The sequence below is a fragment of the Clinocottus analis genome, unplaced genomic scaffold (genome assembly GCF_023055335.1).
Source record: "Clinocottus analis isolate CAN_PGR_092001 unplaced genomic scaffold, fCliAna1.0.p SCAF_12, whole genome shotgun sequence".
Classification (NCBI taxonomy): Eukaryota; Metazoa; Chordata; class Actinopteri; order Perciformes; family Cottidae; genus Clinocottus; species Clinocottus analis.
This window is the reverse complement of record NW_027175843.1, coordinates 3,335,298-3,353,492: the sequence shown is the minus strand read 5'-3', so window position 1 is coordinate 3,353,492 and position 18,195 is coordinate 3,335,298. Positions and strand designations below refer to the sequence as shown.

The following is an 18,195-nucleotide window of genomic DNA, read 5'->3' as shown; positions in this document are numbered from 1 at the left end:
TCGTGGCCACAGTCACTCATATTGATTCCACTCCACCTCCTTGTTTTTCTCTGGATGAGCTAGCATCAAGTCTGAGCACTACTCCCCACAACCAGTTAACATAGTTATAGACACAATATACAGTATATAATATCACAACATTTGACGTCTAATGAGTCTGCTTCTTCCACATCTGCATCCATGTGAAGATCTGAATATGAAGGCTATGTATGAACTGGCTCCTGCACTGCCTGGAAATCAGACATCATGGGAAACAGATGGGCCTTTTTTTCTTTTGCTCAGTCAGATTCTTCTGCTAATAACAGAGCGGAGGACGGTCAGTGAATTGAATGATAAACCAGGCCTCTGTTAGGCTTTCCTCACTGCTCAAGTGTTGGGTCTGCACTGTGATTGCACATCCCAGGCCACTTTTCCAACACGTTGCCTTATGGGATTAATGAGTGGAGGAAAAAAAAAAGGTGTCATTAGTGGTTATAAAGTGTTAAGTTACTGTGGTTCTTAGTCTGGGAATTCTTGCAGCATAGGATTTTCCTTGCTATGCTTAGGTATGCCATGGTCTCCCCATATGAACGTTCCTGTGAGTAGTCCCCCAATATGCTCACCACATGGCTACTTTTAGCCCTGTCCAGCGTGCACACACACACACACACACACACACACACACACACACACACACACACACACACACACGTAATGGAAGCCTTGTGGCTGGATACTAAGCATCCTGCTTGAAAACACATCTATATTTTCTCTTAAATCCCCGTTTTGAACATATTTACTTGAAGGGTGCTATGAAGTGTATTGGGTAATGTTGTCTCTTCTGGTGTTACTGATGGTACTGCATATTCTTTAACTGTCACAGTTGAGCCAAAGGCAAAAAAATCTCTCATGACCACTCACAGTCATTTTAATATTTCTCTCAGTAGTGCTAACTCTGTTAATTGATTAGTTGTAGGTGATGATGAAGTACTTTTACAACATCATATCTATCATATTTTAATGTACCAAAGGTTGTGTGGCTTCCAGGGGGATTCATTGGAGCATTTTTCCCATAGGGCTGAACCTTAAAGTATACAATAGGGACCAGCTGAACAAATACACCACACAAAATGATGTCACATTTCCCCACAGGCGGTTGTCAGGGGGGCAAACAGAGAAAAAAAAACACGATGCAGGTTCCTCGTAAAAACGCGGGAACAAAGTTTGACATTTGTGATTGCTCTGTAGCATTGCTGAATGCCAGGTTTAACAGCAGACAGGAAAATGATTGTGTGTGTGTGGGGGGAGGGGGGCAGTTTACAGTAGAGGAAAAACAGCAGGCTGCAGACAGACGGAGAGGGATGTTTAATGGGGTGGGGAGCCCTGTCAGGGAGTTTCTCCAGAGTTGCGTAACACACCTGCAAGGAGGGAAATGAGATGACAGGACAAAGGTTGGGAAGCAGAGAGAGGAGGAGGAGGAGGAGGAGGAGGAGGAGGAGAAGGGTGAAAGACAGAAGGGAAATAACAGATTAAAGAAAAGACTGTGGTCTATATTTTTCTTTTCTCATTTTCGTTCTGCCAACTGAAGCCCCGACAACCTCACGTCTTCGGTGGATTCGAGAGGACCTCTTGACCATTTCATGAAATGCTTTACCCCTGACAGAACGTCTGATCTGAGATGACTGTGAGAATGAATGTATGTTTCTCAGTTGCAAGTATTCATATTGCTAATTCACTAAGAATGGTCTTCTTTGCCACACACCTGCATTTAGAAACAAATTTTAAAAAATGGTGCATGAAAGGTCCAAAACGCCTCAACCCACCTGGACTCATTGAAGTCCCGTCAGGTTGCAACATCCCGACACTAACACTGCACCTCTTTTGTCTTTTTTCTTGCTGCTTCCCGATCTCCAGCCGGACGAGTTGGAGGCTCTCCATTCCCATACGTTCCGGGTGAAGACTTTCAAGAAGGCCAAGCACTGCGGCGTTTGTAAACAGACCATCAGCCAAGACGGACTCATCTGTCGAGGTCAGTCACGCGTCCCCGAAACTCCGATCTCTTGGACTCGCTGTATAGCAACTGCTTCTCTCTTTGGGATTGTAGACACTGCTTGAAAATCTTGTTTTTGCTGACCTCTAGTGTTTTAATTTCTCACTTTGCAAAACTGTTCTACGGCACAGAGTGACATCACAGTTGGGTGTAGAGGTGTGGGAATCACCAGAGGTCCCACGATTCGATTTTTATCACGATACTTGAGTCCCGATTCGATACTATCACGATACTGCGATATATCACATATTGCGATTTATTCTCTTTTTTCCACCGCAAATTGTCTCCAAATGAAAACTTTGTCAACATATTGCAGCAAAATGAAAAAAGCTGAAAAAGCAATTGAGTTTATTATTCAAGGACCAAAAGGTTTATAATTGATTTCATAAAAGATCGATACTTGGCTCCCGTGTATCGATCACATTATTGTCACACTATTTTCAGGCCCTGACATTCATGTACCTTCCATCGCTGTGAAAGTTTATGCCGAGCCTAACTGCCATCTGCTCCGGATCATTGCTTAAAATGGAAAGAAGCAACGCAAAACAACTCGGCAGACTCGTCGTCTTAACTCAGTTGTTTGATTTATTTAGATCCCCCATCCTCGAGCTAAGGCCTCACTGAGAGCATTTGCGATAACTGCTCTAACTTGCCGGGACAATGGAGACAATATCTGTGACAGCAGCCATCAGTCGTCTAAATCAGGGGTCATCTGAGGTTACCTGGGGTCGTCTCTGTGTCAGAGTTTAGTCATTTAAGTGACAGAGGAGGGGAAAAGGAAGCCTCAGAAAGGCTAAAGGTTAACAGCTTCTCACTTTTCTGAATGGGGTTTACTGACGAGGCAGTGCGACTGATGATGATGATGATGATGAGGGATTTGCTTAGTTTGATTGATGCAATCAACTTCAATAAGCTAGAATTGCATGCATGTTTTTGTTTGTCTTTGTTGCCTTAATTAAAGGACAAAGATATCATGCTTCCTGAAAAAGGGTCTCAGTATCAAGAAGTATTTTGAACTCTTTAACAAAAAAAGAATTAAAAAAGAATAATTGTATTATCTCTGCAAGTGCAATAATCGAGGGAAAGTAACTGAGGTTCCATGATGGATTTTAATAAGTCCAACATTTCACAAGGAACATGTGATCCAGGTCTGCGCACCCCATCTTGTTGCAGTGGAAATGTCTGTTTCCAGACAGATAAAGCAGAGTGAAACCAGGCGGAAATGGCTGGATGTTTGGTTTGGCACACCAGGAGGGAATATTCAAACCTGACACGGGACGGGTAGATGTTGCTTGGGGAAAAACAAAGAACGTTCTCTGCACATTGCAAAGCTTTTGGACCTTAAAGGCCTAATGTAAAAAAAGTCTTCTGCAGGAGCGCACTCCTCCACATTCACACCTCCACGTTTCTCAGCGTAACCTCAGTCTGATCAGACTATATGGGGTTTATGTGCTTTATGTGCACCTAAGCGATGGTATTTAGGTACAGGCAAGTGTTTCCATTTGATTTATCCACCCAGATTTCTCCTGAATCAGACCAACTGTCATCAATTTGCCTCCCACACATCAAAACCCTTTTAAAGGAGACATAGAGGGCCAATTTTCAGGTTCATACTTGTATTTTTGGTCTCTATTAGAACATGTTTACATGCTTTAATCTTCCAAAAAATAATAAGGATAGCGTTTTCCAGTCTCCTGCATCGCCATTGTTGCTGCGTTAACTCCACAGAGTTTAGCAGCACTTCTATCTGTGACTTACAGTTGTGACTATAATAATAACAATAGTTTCAACTTATATAGCGCTTTTCACAACACACAAAGATGCTTCACACAAGAGAGATGGGTAAGTTCTGCTTTTAAAGCAGAATGCTGCATATGGATAGTACTTCTGTAGCATCTAGACATGCTTTGTAATCAAAGAAATCATGAAAATCTCCCTTCATACAATATTTGACCTTAATGATAAGAAATAAAATTGTATTCATCCTGCGGGATGTCACTTTGCAGCAGATGCAATACAAATTGGGAAGTGTGCAAACATTAAAAATGCAAGAATAAGAAGTTATATTAATGATATTGCACATTCTTACGTCACTTTACTCAGTAAATAAACACAGTAAGTAGCCCTTGTTTCTGATGGCATTCTTAAGAAATGACAGTTTAATATCTTAGTGACAGACCATGTGTTGTTAATCTCCAGGATTATACATTGTACATTTCATCCTGTGAAAACATTTGAAGTGTAATGCAAGGAAAAAACGATGGCCGTGTTTGGATATAACCGAATATGACACATGTACAACGCCTCCCTCCTACTCTACTGCTGAGAAGAAGGCTTATAAAGTAGAAGCAGTTCACCACCTGCATTTACTCTGCATTCTACTCTGTGATCTAAGCGGTAAGTCCAGATGTTCTTGTTGTTGTACATCAGGATGTGCGCGTCATTCCATCTTTACGTCTTCGTTTCGCGTGCTCAGCGTGCCGCAGACGTATTTTTTGCAGAAGCATATTTGCATCTGGTGCAACTTCTGAAGTGGCTTCACCATTACAGAGAGAGAGTACCTGTCCTTCAGCCTCTCAGTAGCAGCTGCCATGGCCCCTACATACAACCTATAACAAGACATTTTAAGTGATGAACAATCAACTTAAGTTTATATTTATAAGGCAAAAAAAAAAAAAAAAAAGGATACGTTCAAATTCGGTAATGAAAATGTAATTTATGTTTCGGTTCCACAAATTGCACAGGCTGTTGCTATCACTCTGCTCTTGTAATGTTCAGTTGTGTGCGCAGACAGTCACTTAAATCTTCTCATAAAATGACACAAGACGGCACCTGGGGCCATTATTTGGAGAACTGATTTATAGGGGAAATAAACCCTCGTGACAAGGCTGCATTTAAGTCTATTCTGATTTAATTGACCCCGGTTTGCTTCTCTCTCCCTCGTCATGTCTGGGTTTGGTCACGTGGACGAGCAAAACAGTGTGTTCGACTGGATTTATGAGGACAAACACAAAGTACACAGTAAAAACTTCTACAGCGGGCGTCGACCGCCCTCTCGTTCTCTTTCCCCTCGCTGTCTACCTGACTTCTGATTCATTATAATAATCCATCAATAATTCATCTGACGGCTGTGGAGTCTAGAAAAATTCAAGTTTTACACCCAAACCACCCCATAATATTACATAAACACGATCTCCTGGAGATGGATGCACTGTTCTTTCCCCCCCACACAGGATCCCTTCAGCTGCTCTTGTTTACTAACATTCTCCAGTCACATGGTCTCGTAATGACACCAGCACTTGCACTTCCTCTCTCTTTTGTGGTTGCCAGGATACAAGGTGTTAGTTACTTTAACAATAGTGTGTTGACGCAGGTCAGGACCGCAGTTTTCCATTCAGGGATGGAGGGGGGGGGGAGAAAAAAAAAGTTCTTCTGTGAAAAGGGTATTTTTGGAGAAACTGGCCCTGAAGGCAGGAGCTGGCTTTTCTATTCATTCACTGTAAAGCAGTCGAGGTTAAAGGAATGGTTTGTGTGTTTGTGTGCAGGGGCCGAGTCAACGGAGGGCCGCTGAGCCCTTAAAAGGTAAAAAGAATGAGCATGTGTCTGTAGCTAATTTCATATGTGGTATATTTTTTGAGGAAAGCCTTGTTTCTTATTTCGTAATCATTTAGGGGTTGTCCCCGCCCCCTTCCCCCCTCTTGGAACGAAAGGAAAACACCAACATGTGGAATCAGTTTCCTTCTCTTCTTCTCACGGCGGCTGCCTGTGGCTTTCGTAACAGCGTCGCACGGTGAAAGGCCATTAATAAAAACCACCTTCAAAGAAAATGGACACAGATCTGGGAAGTGTTTCTCCCGTGTGGCTCTTTCTGGGTCGTCCTTCTTCTGGAGGTTTGACCGCACCGCCGCCTCTACTGGGGGGAGGAGAGGGGTCCACTTCCAACACTTGGGGCTTCTTTAAAGCCCCAAGTGTTGGAGACGCACCACAGCAGCAGGTGCGCTCGCTCCAGTGGAGGTCGAGTGAAGGTTATTGTAGCGCCGTGCTGGACTTCTGAGCTCATGCAGCCGGCACGCAGCAAATCTCGGCGCCTTCGTGTTGTGCGTTGGTGTGCTTGAGTTGTGAAAACATTGTGTTATCTGTACACTTCATATCGCACACGTACACACACACACACGCATTTATGAAAGAGTATGTGTACAGTACATGGACCCCGGAGCAATTACCTTAATCACCATTGCTGTTGTGTCTCGCCCGGTGCTTTCTGGCAGAAGTCATTAGTCTAATAAGAGGAGCAGATGGATGAGAATGCACATTGCTTTTCTGTGGATGATGGATAGTTACTGTCTAACATCGTTATCCTAATCTACTAAACCGACCAGACGCGGCCTTCCCATTCGTCTGACTGAACGGTTCAAGATGTTTGAGCGTGATTTTGAAAATTTTGGAAAATTCAGCTTCTTCTTCTTCTTCTTCTTCGAGCGTGCACAGCCTGCTTCACTGATCAAACACGTCGGTGTCAAACATGCATGGCAAGTGCAGTAGGTCTCAACAACTCTCACACAGTCCTCACAATGGCAGAAGTGAATGCAGTTAGGGCGCCGCCTGTTGGATGACTTGACACATTGCATTGGACTGGAGTTTAGCGTCCAGTACAAATCAGACTTAATCTATTGCTAAATTCAACATGTACACATTTAGGTGTCCATCCTTGTGTATTCAACATTTGTTGGTATCTGTGGCTGTATCTGTGTATGCAGACATTTACCATTCTCTGCATACAGTTTCTTAAAATAGAGTTACTTCTTGAGGTTGAAAGTTCATTCTTGATCTTGCTAAAGAGTGGAAAAGGTCTGTTTAGTGGCTCTTCTGGCGATTTTGATTAAAACATCCAGTGGAATAATCAAACGATTGTTATTGATCTATAAGCCCATGTGATATGACTGAATGTCAATTGTTGTGTCTTTCATAAGACAAGGCATTATCAGTGTATTAATTATTGATCAGTATGCACTGCGGATGATGTGGCCAAACTTGTTATACTTTTGGAAGAGAAGACAAAGGCTGGATGAGCAGAACTGTAGAATCTGACGAGCTGCTGTTTGTCTCCCAGCTGCAGCTCGTACAACGGCCACTAGGAGGCAGCAGAGCCCCTTCGTTTCTAATGGAAAAGCTTGTTCCAGCCGTGCAACTACATCTGCTGCTGCTGCTGCATTTCTAAATCGCTCGGCACAAACCTCACGGTAATTAGCTGCGTTATCAGGAGAAACAGCTGTTTCCACCAAACAAAGTCAGACTTAAATCCCCAAAAATGAACAACCAAATAAACAAACAAAAAAAGAACTTTTGTCAGGTTCAAGCAAACAAATGACAGAGATCCCAGAAGGAATGCATGTGAACTCTCACTCAGGATTCATTCTGCCGTCCTGCGACGCGTTCGGGGAATCTCCCAGTGTTTGGAAAGCCTGAGCAGCTGGATGAAGGTGGGACTGGCAGGGATTTCAGTTGGGGAAAGTGCGTTGGAGATGACAGATTGTCAATAATTACTAACATTAATACAGCTGAAAGAAACACAACAGAGGTAGCGTAAAGAGAGAGCGTGTCGGCACATGCAACTTATTTTTCAGCTGTTTGTAAGAGAGATTTAGTCACTAAAGGTCATTTAGCCGTCACTTTAGCGGAACAGCTGAGCAGCTCTAATACGGCCGCCTGTCTCAGAGGATTTATTACATGACCTGAAAGCCGGCGTGGCACTACGCATGAACCTTCCAGCCGTTTTATCCACTGTCCATGTGTTTATATTTCCATAAATAGATACAGATACGAAACAGAAGGAGACAGCTTTTTGAAGAACCCGGGTTTGAAGAGGAGTTTTCCAAGGAAGACCAATGGCTACATCAAGAACCCTTTTCTACCAAAGAACCATCTGTTGAAGTTAGAGGTAGAAAACATGTGTATTAAACGATCCTCCCAGCCACCAAACCCCCCAAAAACTCTGATTTGAAACCTTGACTGTTCACCAAATGAGCCACGGCTCTTCAGGGCGGGTAGATGTGATTTCCTTGTTCTCAAGTTAACTTGTTGGGTGGGGAACAATCTAAGGAGCCGACGAGGTGGCTTAACAGAACCTCCTGTCTGGGTTCTAAATAAAACCCTGTGTATATTCAAATGGTCTGGGAGTTTCTAGTTCGAACCGACAAACCGGAAGGAATATAATCTTTTCAATGAAAATTGGTCTTCAAAGGTTTATGTACTTCAAGTATACGGTGCTTCCTGTTTACGCCACGTAGCATGATGGGAACCTTTAGTGGGGGAATCTTCAAATATATTAATCCCATGAATAAAAGCAAATCAACATGAGTGACATCCATGGACGTACCCTTTGCTTTTAGTTTTCGTCGCTCTTTACAAGCACTGTTTTGTTTATTTCCACTTCATCACACATCAGAAAGGAGAACAAAAGGACTCAGTGCTGTATGTGTCAGTCCACAGGAGTGACGTACTCTGTGTGTGTGTTAGTACACTGTGTGTACACGTGTTGGTGCTCACATGTCTGGGATTGTGCATGAGAAAGAAAGGCAAGGGAAAGGAGAGGGATGGAGGGAGTGAGAAGGGGAGGAGGGGTGGAGGAGAGGTGGAGGGGGGGGGGGGGGGGCGAAGGAAATTCTCCAGCCCTGCCCTCCAATTGTGCTCAGTGTTGCAAAGGGTCCGGCCCAGCCCTGTGGGAGTATATGTTCATTCCAAGGGACCAGGGGAAGGAAATCACCCAGCCTCAGTCTCACACACACACACCCAAACATCTACACCCTCCCTCCCCCTCTCCCCCCCCCGCCTCCCTCCCCGCCGACGATGTTGTGTAGCATACCACAGACCCGGAGTCAGATAGCAACTGAATGTTCCACACTCCTCATCATCTCCTCATTTCGACCAACTCCCAGCCCTGCTGTCCTCTCGTTTGCCTTCATGATTAACGTGATAAACGTTACTCATTCCATCTTTTCTCCAACATCTTCTCTTCCTAATGGCGTCGCTATCCCCCCCCCCCCCCCCCCGCCTCAACCCCCTCCTTTCTTCCGTCCCTCCACCTCGTACATTTCTGCTCTGTTTATTCTCCGAAGCTGCGACTTCCTAACAAGGTAAAGCATATCCCGAGTTCTCTGAGCAGGCGCGCTTTCGCACCCCAATATGGAAGTCCAGCTTCTTCCCCTGTGGCACACGAGGCGTGTTGTTTACTGGGGGCGACTCGCGTGCTGGGAACGGCGCTGGACGTAGTCCTGATGGACGGGCCCATTTTTCTTTTTCATGTTTATCAAGCCGACGGGCCAAGACTGTTTGAATGTCACTATGCGTCAAAAGACTTGGTTGGAGGCCTCGGTGGGCTTTCTCTACGTCTTGATCGTACAAAGAAGAAAACATAAATGTGTCAGACAACTACACTAAAGGGCAATGGCAGTTTTTTTTAATAAAAAACACGTTCGACTCCTGTTCTCAGGCGCCGAAACAATTTGTCTGTTGGCAGAAATTCAGATTTATTGACTGATTCAAGTTATTCAAATGTAAGACATTGCGGGTTTCTCAATTTTTAATCATAAATAGAAAGAGAAATCATCCTTTATTAATCCCCTTGTTGAAATTCTTCTCTGCATTTGACCCATCCTTGGTTAAGGAGCAGTTGACTGCCCTGTGAAGCGCCCGGGGAGCAGATTAGGGGTTAAAGTGTCTCGCTCAGGGACACTTCCACATGTGAACTATGAGGGGGACGAGAATACGTCTCGGCTTTTGGGACCACGGTCTCATCATGCGCTCTTGTGACGGCTCTGTTTGACTGTTTTGTTCCAATTCATAGACTAAAATACGAATATTCGATAAATCCAAATTCATGATGGACAAAATCTGTAAAATCTGGATTGAAAACGGTGATTGCAGCCCAGTTGAATGGTCCTATGCTCCTCCAGTGAATTGAGAACATGTTTTGTCTTGAGATAATCAACAATTGATGAGAATTGTGAAGCCAAGTGGAGACAGAACACGCCAAATAACCCCATATTTAACCGCGAGGTATCAGATTCGGTTTCCGCCTTTTCGACTTTTGATGCATTTTAAATGTCCTCTGTCTAACAAGATAATCCTTTATTAGTCCTTCAGTGGGGAAATTACAGGATTACAGTAGCATTGCTCACAAGTAAATAAAGATACAAATCAAGTAATATAAATAGACGGAGAACAGTAAGAAAAAATGAATAAAAATAAATTAAAGGTAAAAAATAAATGCATTCATAAATGCATTCATAAATGCATTCATTGAGAGTATATTTTTCCAGACCAAGTAGAGTGTCTTTCATTGCGCGTGTCAAAGTCTGTGACACACTATTTACATGTTGTGAAAAAGATGTCTATTCGGTTTGACCCTGGGAACTCGAGTGCTTTTGGAAAACTTTTGAAATGTGTATCCCGGTAGGACTTCATGTGCCACCCACAATTGAAGGCCTTTAATTTAGAAGTCAAACTGACTTTCAAATGTTACCCCCCAAGTGCAAATATAGTCCTGCGTGTGCTGAAATAGAAGCTAACTGCACCATGATGTAATTACACATTTGGCTCTCAAAAGGAAGCTTCTCACTTGTCCTACTTTCAGTCTGTCCACACTTCTTTTCATCTTCTGTACATGTAAACGTGAACATCCTTTTGTTTTAGGTTTCATATAATCAATAAGGATTTTGATGACATGTCAATCAAGGTGCAGAAGGCCTGTAAATATAAATCTCTTTAAAACAAATGAGTGATGTTGGTGTGCCTGTGGACAAAAAAAAGAACAAATAAAAGTCTGCTGGATAACATGGAATGCCCTATAGACCCCAAGCGGCTCTCAACACTTAAACTTTGACCCTGAACAAGGCAAATGGCTGTTTATGCTTTATAAGAAGCAATAAAGTTAGTTCTGCAATATTAAAAGGGCAAGTCTATGAAAAACACACTCATAAAGTTGAGAACAAATAAAAACCAAGACTATGACAAACAAAGTCTATAAATATGTGTTCATAAAGATCTAAGCCTAATAAACTCATCAGACCGGCAATCGGATGTCTTGGAGCCTCAACTCTTCCTTGAATTTATCATAAGGATAACATTGTAAACTCTTATCGGTTTTAAATATTCTTTGTTTATTGTTCATGTTAGCACTGTTGATAGCTGGTGCAACTCAAAGCTGCACATGGCTTCTGGTCCAGGTTGTGCTTTAGTCAGTCAGTCAAAACAATCAAGTCAAAAAAGTAGATATCAGACATAGACTGTGTTTAAGAGGTGGACGTAGTCACCGAGACACCCATTGGTATGTGAACTACTGGCTCGAGTCCTCAAATGTTGCTACTTGGCTGTCGCCATCTTGTATTTTGGTCTCGTGAACACAAGAGGGTGGAGCTAAATGCAACTGAAAGCTGAATTAGACATTTGTTGGCGACCACAATGTTACAATTGACTTTCCTGAACTGAAAACACACTGTGAAAGGGTTAAAGTTTTCAGACAAAAACACAGACAACTCCCAGACTGGACAACGGCGTGGTAGCATTAGCAACCCGTCAATCACAAAGTAGCCCCGCCCTAAAGCACACCCTGAGTCTACTAAATGAGCATCATGCTGTATTGTAAGAAGACTTGAAGCTAGCGAGTGAGACCGTACACTCATGTTTACAGTGTTTATCTGAGTCATTTTCTCATGGACTTCTATGCAATCTGACCTCTTTTTTGCAACCAGAGGAGTCGCCCCCTGCTGGTCATTGGAGAGAATTTAAAGGTTAAGGCATTTCTGCATTGGCTTCACTTTTCAAAACGGGAGGTTGCCTCCAAATATTTAGCTCAAGAACAAATTTGACCGCTGGACCGCTTGTGTTAATTTGCCCCCAACGGCCAATGAACTGACTGCACAGGCGTTAGCTGTAAGCTAGCTGGCAACAGGCGCACTGACTGTGTGTGGGATTGAGCTTGTGTATTTGTGTTCAGCTCAACCCCTCTCTCCGGTTCCCTCTCGTCTCTGTACGCCTATGAAGCACATTCAAAAAGAGCCCCAGTATGAGCGCAATTCGTTTCTGCTCAAGTCGATGCATTTTAAGCTAACGCGGCCTCGTGCGTCTTCTCCAGGCAGATTCGTGTCTAATTGTGGCTTTCCACTGCCTTTTGTAAATAATCGTGCCTTGAGAGAATGGAAATTTCATAGGTTTCAGGAACAAAGGATTCGTGCTTGAGAAATATCTTGTGTGATTGAGCGACATATACATCAGAGAGAACAGCCGGGTGTGTGAGCACACTGTATATCCGAGGCGACAAAGAAAACAGGGAGTATAGGGTACAGAAAACAAACGCCACGCAGCAGACCACAGACACGATCTCCACTCTCACAATGTGAGGACTGGCCTGTTCCCAAATTCATATCAATGACTGAAGAACTTTAATCACAATAGATATTACACTTGCTTTGAAAAATGTGTCTGGAGACAGGAAGAATAACTCATTACATAAGGTGGAGGGTGTTCCAGTAAAAGCATACAAACTTCTCCTTTATTTGGAAAGCTCACGCCTCGGCACACCGAGCTGTGTTTTGGTTCTTTGTCCTTCGAGGGGCTCGAACAATTTATGAGCTGCTGGTCCAGGTGCTCTCCCCCATTGACCCTTATTTGAGAGAGGGCTCGAGGGGCAGGAGGGAAGCTGCGAAAAATGTGTTGAAATTCAATAGCAGAACAATGTCTTTCATATTTTTTTTGTATTGTGTCCTAGATTTTTGTTGATTCCTTTCGACTCTGACTTCCACATAACATTAGGGATCACGATTACGGAAGAACTTTACCGTTTAGCCGTTACCGACTAGCTGGTGCATTTAGCATCTGAAGCGCCAGATATTTTCCTCAAAAGTTAGTGGTGTCCAGGAAATACGACTCCAAGTAAATGTTGTCTGTATTTGGATGTGTAAATAGAAAACTGCTGATATACGCACCACTGCAACTCTCCGCCGCGTTGAAGTGTCCTCACAAAATAATTTCTTAAAGTTTGTTATGCAGTGTTGGTTGATTGTTCAGTCAATCACTTTGTTCCAGAATGAAACAATTCATTACATATTTGATGGATTTCTGTGATTTGGTGCAAATTCAGTACATCAGTCAGTCAAAAATCCGTTGGCCAAACGCTCATTCAACATTTAAGGTCCCCTAATTCTTTGATTCAAATGTGACATTGTATGTTTAGAACTGCATTATAATTTTTGCCAAACAGGTATGGAGCAGGAAATAAAAATGTGAGACAGATCTTTGTCACAATGTCGGAGTCAAAGGTTGAAGGTGGACCGTCGTACATGTTCGTATGAGGCACAGGCAAAATATCATAAATGATTCACTAGAACTTGATATTCGTTTAGCCTGGCAAAGTATGCGACAGTTATGTTTTTCTTTCGCTGTTGCGTTTCGTCTGTATCGTCTCGATAATCATCTCTCTGGAACATCTGTGCAGCTGTCTGTAAAGCTGTGCTCTGATGAATACAAAATGTCCAAGCTTGTCATTCATCAGAGCAATTCCAGTAGAAAGACCCACACTTTACTTTTTATGCGTCGTGTTCGACTCCGCTGATCACAATCTTGAAGTGAATTTAAGCAAACAACACGGATGTCCGGCCTTTTAAAGCCTATCGGAGGCTTTCAGGAGAACGATTGAAGCCTTTGATGGGGAGCCAGTGTGCAAAGAAACACAGAGCTAACAATGGGCAGTATTAGCCTGCTAACAGCAGATGATATTTGGCTTTGACCACAGAACAAACGCTGAACGAGACCTCCTGCTTTTTCATACCTACTCGACAACTACTCAATGTCATGATTCATGCTGGACCGCAGTGTTTGGATCGGCCCACGATGTTTGGGAGATTTCCATGAGCTGTGAAGTTAATTCCATTTTCTCTTTCTCTGTTTTCTCCAGTGTGCCGAACAGCATGCCACAAGAAATGTGAAGTCAAGGTAAGATTTAAACAACGCCGTAAGACACAAACAGATTAAAAAAATTATTTAAAAAAGGCATTTACACATGCTTTGCTTTCCACATAGAAAAGAACACGAGAAAAAGACTCCTAAACAATCCGAACTTCTCCTTTTAAAATCCATTTGAGCTTATCAGGAGGAAATATGATGTTTTAGGTGGAGTCAGCTACTCTTCTGTGTGTGCATACATGCAGACGTCGAGGTAGGTGGAGCTTGGAGAGTTTATGTTCTGCAAAAAATCTTAAGAATGTCTAAACAAGTGCTCTTTGTACCAGAATGTGTTTATATTGGATAAACTCTTGCGTTTTGGAGATCACCCCTGCATCTAAAAATAAAAGACCTCTGGATGGAGCCGTCGCTTGATTCATCTTGTTGTGAAAAGTTGCACGTAGACGCAAACGGGAGGGGGAAGAGATGAAGCTGAAGTTCCTGCAGGGTTCTTAAATAGGGAAAGTTTTGTGCGTAAAAGTACAACCGCTATGAGAGGTTTACGGGGGGATTTGCACACGGACACACACGCTCACACATGTACAGTACATGTGCACACCTATGTTTATACCCGGGCCTCATCTGGTATTCATTATTGGAATGGGTGCTTCTTGCCAGCTTTGCCTAATCCCTCTTTTACTCTCAGGAAATGCCAGGGGTGCAGGGCAGACAGGCCAGGCTCAGTACGAGGTGGGGGCTTTGGCCAGCCATGCAGGGAAGGCCTCAAGTGGAACAAAAAAACAGAAATGATAAGCCCAGCCCATGCCACCTTTCACATTTATCTTTGCGTCGCAATTTTTTTCAAGTGACAGCAGATTTAGTGGATTTAAAGGGGACAAACAAAGAAAAAACTCTCTTTTTCACATACATTTGGGTATCTGGAGCGCTCACAAACTGTGAACCAAGACAACCCAGTCAGTTGTGTGTTTTGGACTGCCTTTGATGAGTAAGTTACCATCCACGGGTCGAGAACTACCTTTGCAAACGTGCACCATATTTTTTTTATCGCAAGTCAATCAGAGGACACTGGGCTTTTTCAGGAGGCAGGCTTAAAGAAACAAGCGCTTCAATGCATTTCAGACGGAGGTTGAACTTGTTGTAGCAGAAGCCTCCATTAATAAAGGAGTTCACCAAAATAGCAAAAAACTACAATATTCTTCCACAAACTTGTCTTGAATGCAACATTTTATTTACCCAGGTGTTTAGAACATTTTTCCTCCACCCTCCAAAAAGAGAAGATGAATGACATGTTTTTTGTAGAGCAAAAATGACATTTTAGCATTTCAAAAGCAAAGTAGTTACAATGAAAAACGGTTCACAGTTAGTATTCTATTTGGGTACGTCTGTGTGAACACAACAACACACTCAATATATTTATGTCGCTGCGCTGCACAACAGTGTGTGATGTATAAAAGCGTACGCTGCATACTTGTTGATAACATTAGAATTTCAGGAAGTCACGGGTCAAATTTGTGGGAGGAGATGTTTAAAGGAGCCCAGAACATACTCCCCGTGTCTATATATGTACAAAACTGGAACTTTCCATCTCCAAAAAATCACAGCAGCATTTCCTTTTCTAAACATTTCAACTGAAAATGACACAGCTTTGGCAGGAAGCAATTTGCTAACAGGCCCGAGATGAAAAACAAGGGAGTGACCACGACAGGGTCATGCCTGATCACAATCGGCACTTAGTCAGGACTGCAAGACACATTTTTATGGAATATTTATTTTAAAAAATCAAACTGATAATGCTCTTTTCTATGTACTGTTAGTCTTATATAACCTAGCTTGTTAGGAATCTAAACTCCTGAACATAACTCAGCTGGGACAGTTATCCCAAGTACACGCTACAGTTATAAATCTCTGTCTCTCGATAAGATTAATATGCAGCCCGTATTTAACCTGGCAACTGCAAACAAATGGTCAGACCTGTGTGACCATCTGTGTGTGTGTGTGTGTGTGTGTGTGTGTGTGTGTGTGTGTGTGTGTGTGTGTGTGTGTGTGTCAACTGGATGTGAAAAATGCCTCAAATCTTGTCAGTAAGATTTCACTCCTGGGTGAAGAGCGGAGAGAGAGCGCATTAAATCACCTTGAAAGTTGAAGCAAGAGAGATTTTAAGGGTAAATGTCCCTCAAATCATTGTACATTTGAGCTAAATGTCCATCCTATGATGTCTTCCTGAAAACCCCTGCGGCTGGATGAACGCTTAAGGAGCATTAAAGAAAGGTAAATCCTTCAGCCTCTCTTAAAAATAACGGACCCATACTATAAAACTGTGCATTGTGTTTGGAGGTAAACATAGTTTGTCTGTTTTTGATGTATCACAAATACATTTCTAATGATAGAAGAAGAAAGACAGGACTTTCACCCAGAACATTGCTGTTAGTGTCCTGTGTAAAACCAAAAGCTGACAGGCACATACATACCCTTCATGATGTTTTAAACAATACCAACCCTTGTAGTTTTGTTGCATTTGAATAGTTTAAAACCGCTTAAATCGGCACCCAATATTCCAAGAGCGCCTTGGAACGTAATTGAGAGCAGTTTGGTTGAATGGGATATTTATTTTGACACCCTGTCGGGTTGAATCGATAACTTAAAATCTCACGCTAACTTCTTTCTGAGACGTAGTGCAGCAGCAGCCGTAGTAGAAGCTTCCACCAACATCAGCAGGCCTGGGGAAAGTTCTCATGTTTGCCAAGTGAAGAGCTGCGAATTGCTTCTTAGCATGAACAGTTTAACAGTCTTAATGACATTTGATTGTCCAGAATGCAGCTACACAGCTACAGAAGGCTTCTTACACAAACACACAACGTTCTCTTCCTGTTTTGTGCAATTAAAACTATTTCCCTTTCAGACTGACGTTCTGCATAAACAGACTGTAAAAGAAATAATCTGCTCCTAAGTTGCGGTCTCTGTTGTTTATAGCAGCAACACTCACTTTTGACCCCTAAGGGGTCAAAAGTGTTTTGCTCAGTTTTGCTCAGTTTCCACTCGTTGTGTCGGACAAACAATTTGTGGGAAAGCAATGGCTATACAATTTGTGTACATGGGAAAAAATATATTACTTTAAAAAGAATTATATTGCACATACACAAACATTCGATACAAAATACAAAAAATGATCAAAACTACAGTATATAACTATACCTATAATATAAATAAATAATGTGGTGTTTGTGTATTTGAGACTGAACATTTATGATTTGTTGCTATTGACCGTCACCAATAACTAACTTACCTTTATTTATACATTAATAATTAATTTCTGTACTGCAGTTTATTGTTACTTATCAACAAATACACTTTATCTTACATCTGATGAGCAAAGTATGAGCCCCACTGATACACTGGTCTCTACTGGGTGGGACTCTTACAGGAATAAGCCTCGGTGCCGAGGACAACATATTAGATTTCACTGATCCTTCCTTGCCTGTCGAGTGTGTTTTCAGAAGGAAACTACTATGTTCCACCATTAATGAGGAAGGAGGACTGAGAAAGCAAAGCGTAAGAACATGGACACATTCTCCCTCTGCTAGTTTTTCGTTCTCCTCGCCAAATGAAGCATTTGTTTTCATTTTTCCCAGCTCCTGAAATTCTCCAAATGCGTGTTTGGAGAAAAATCCTATGTTTCTTTGTGCTGGCTGCCCTCCACTGTGTGTTTTGTTCTTTCAGATTTGTTATTTGTGACCCCTTGGGTTCCTTTCATTGAGTACAGCAGGCTTCGGTTAGAGATCTGTAGCTTGCAGCTTGCTGATGTTTTCCAAGTAAAGAGCTGCGAATTGCTTCTTTGCATGAACAGTTTAACGGTCCTAATAACATCAGTTCATAGCTCGGTCTGAATCATTTCATGCTCAACGAAGGAGTGCGTTTCACATATTTTAAGAAGAGGAATGAAAATGGAATTTCATGAGGAATTTATATATTAGATAGTAAAAAAATAAAATAAAAATCAGATCAATAATTAGTTTTCCCTTATGGGTACACCTGCACTTTTTGATTGATTACCCAAACGTTCCCCATTCCAGGAAGTTTCTCGATAAAACCACATACCACTGTGTGCATATCTGTGGCAACAGTTTCCCGCATTTTTAACATTTCGGCGCAATCATCTGGTGATTGAGAGTCCCTAGTGCGGCAGACCGGCCATCTCTCATTATTATTTA

The 18,195-nt window shown here is 42.4% G+C and overlaps 1 protein-coding gene across 10 annotated transcripts in view; it reads left to right on the top strand.

Moving 5' to 3' along the window:
- The window catches only part of tns1b (tensin 1b), a 150,188-nt gene that overhangs the window by 44,402 nt on the left and 87,591 nt on the right, over positions 1-18,195 (top strand). For all 10 annotated transcript variants that reach the window (XM_068573137.1, XM_068573142.1, XM_068573143.1 and 7 more), the window contains exons 2-3: positions 1,894-2,008; positions 13,980-14,017. In XM_068573137.1, the coding sequence (XP_068429238.1) occupies positions 1,894-2,008; positions 13,980-14,017 (153 nt within the window). The remainder of the gene's footprint in view (positions 1-1,893; positions 2,009-13,979; positions 14,018-18,195) is intronic.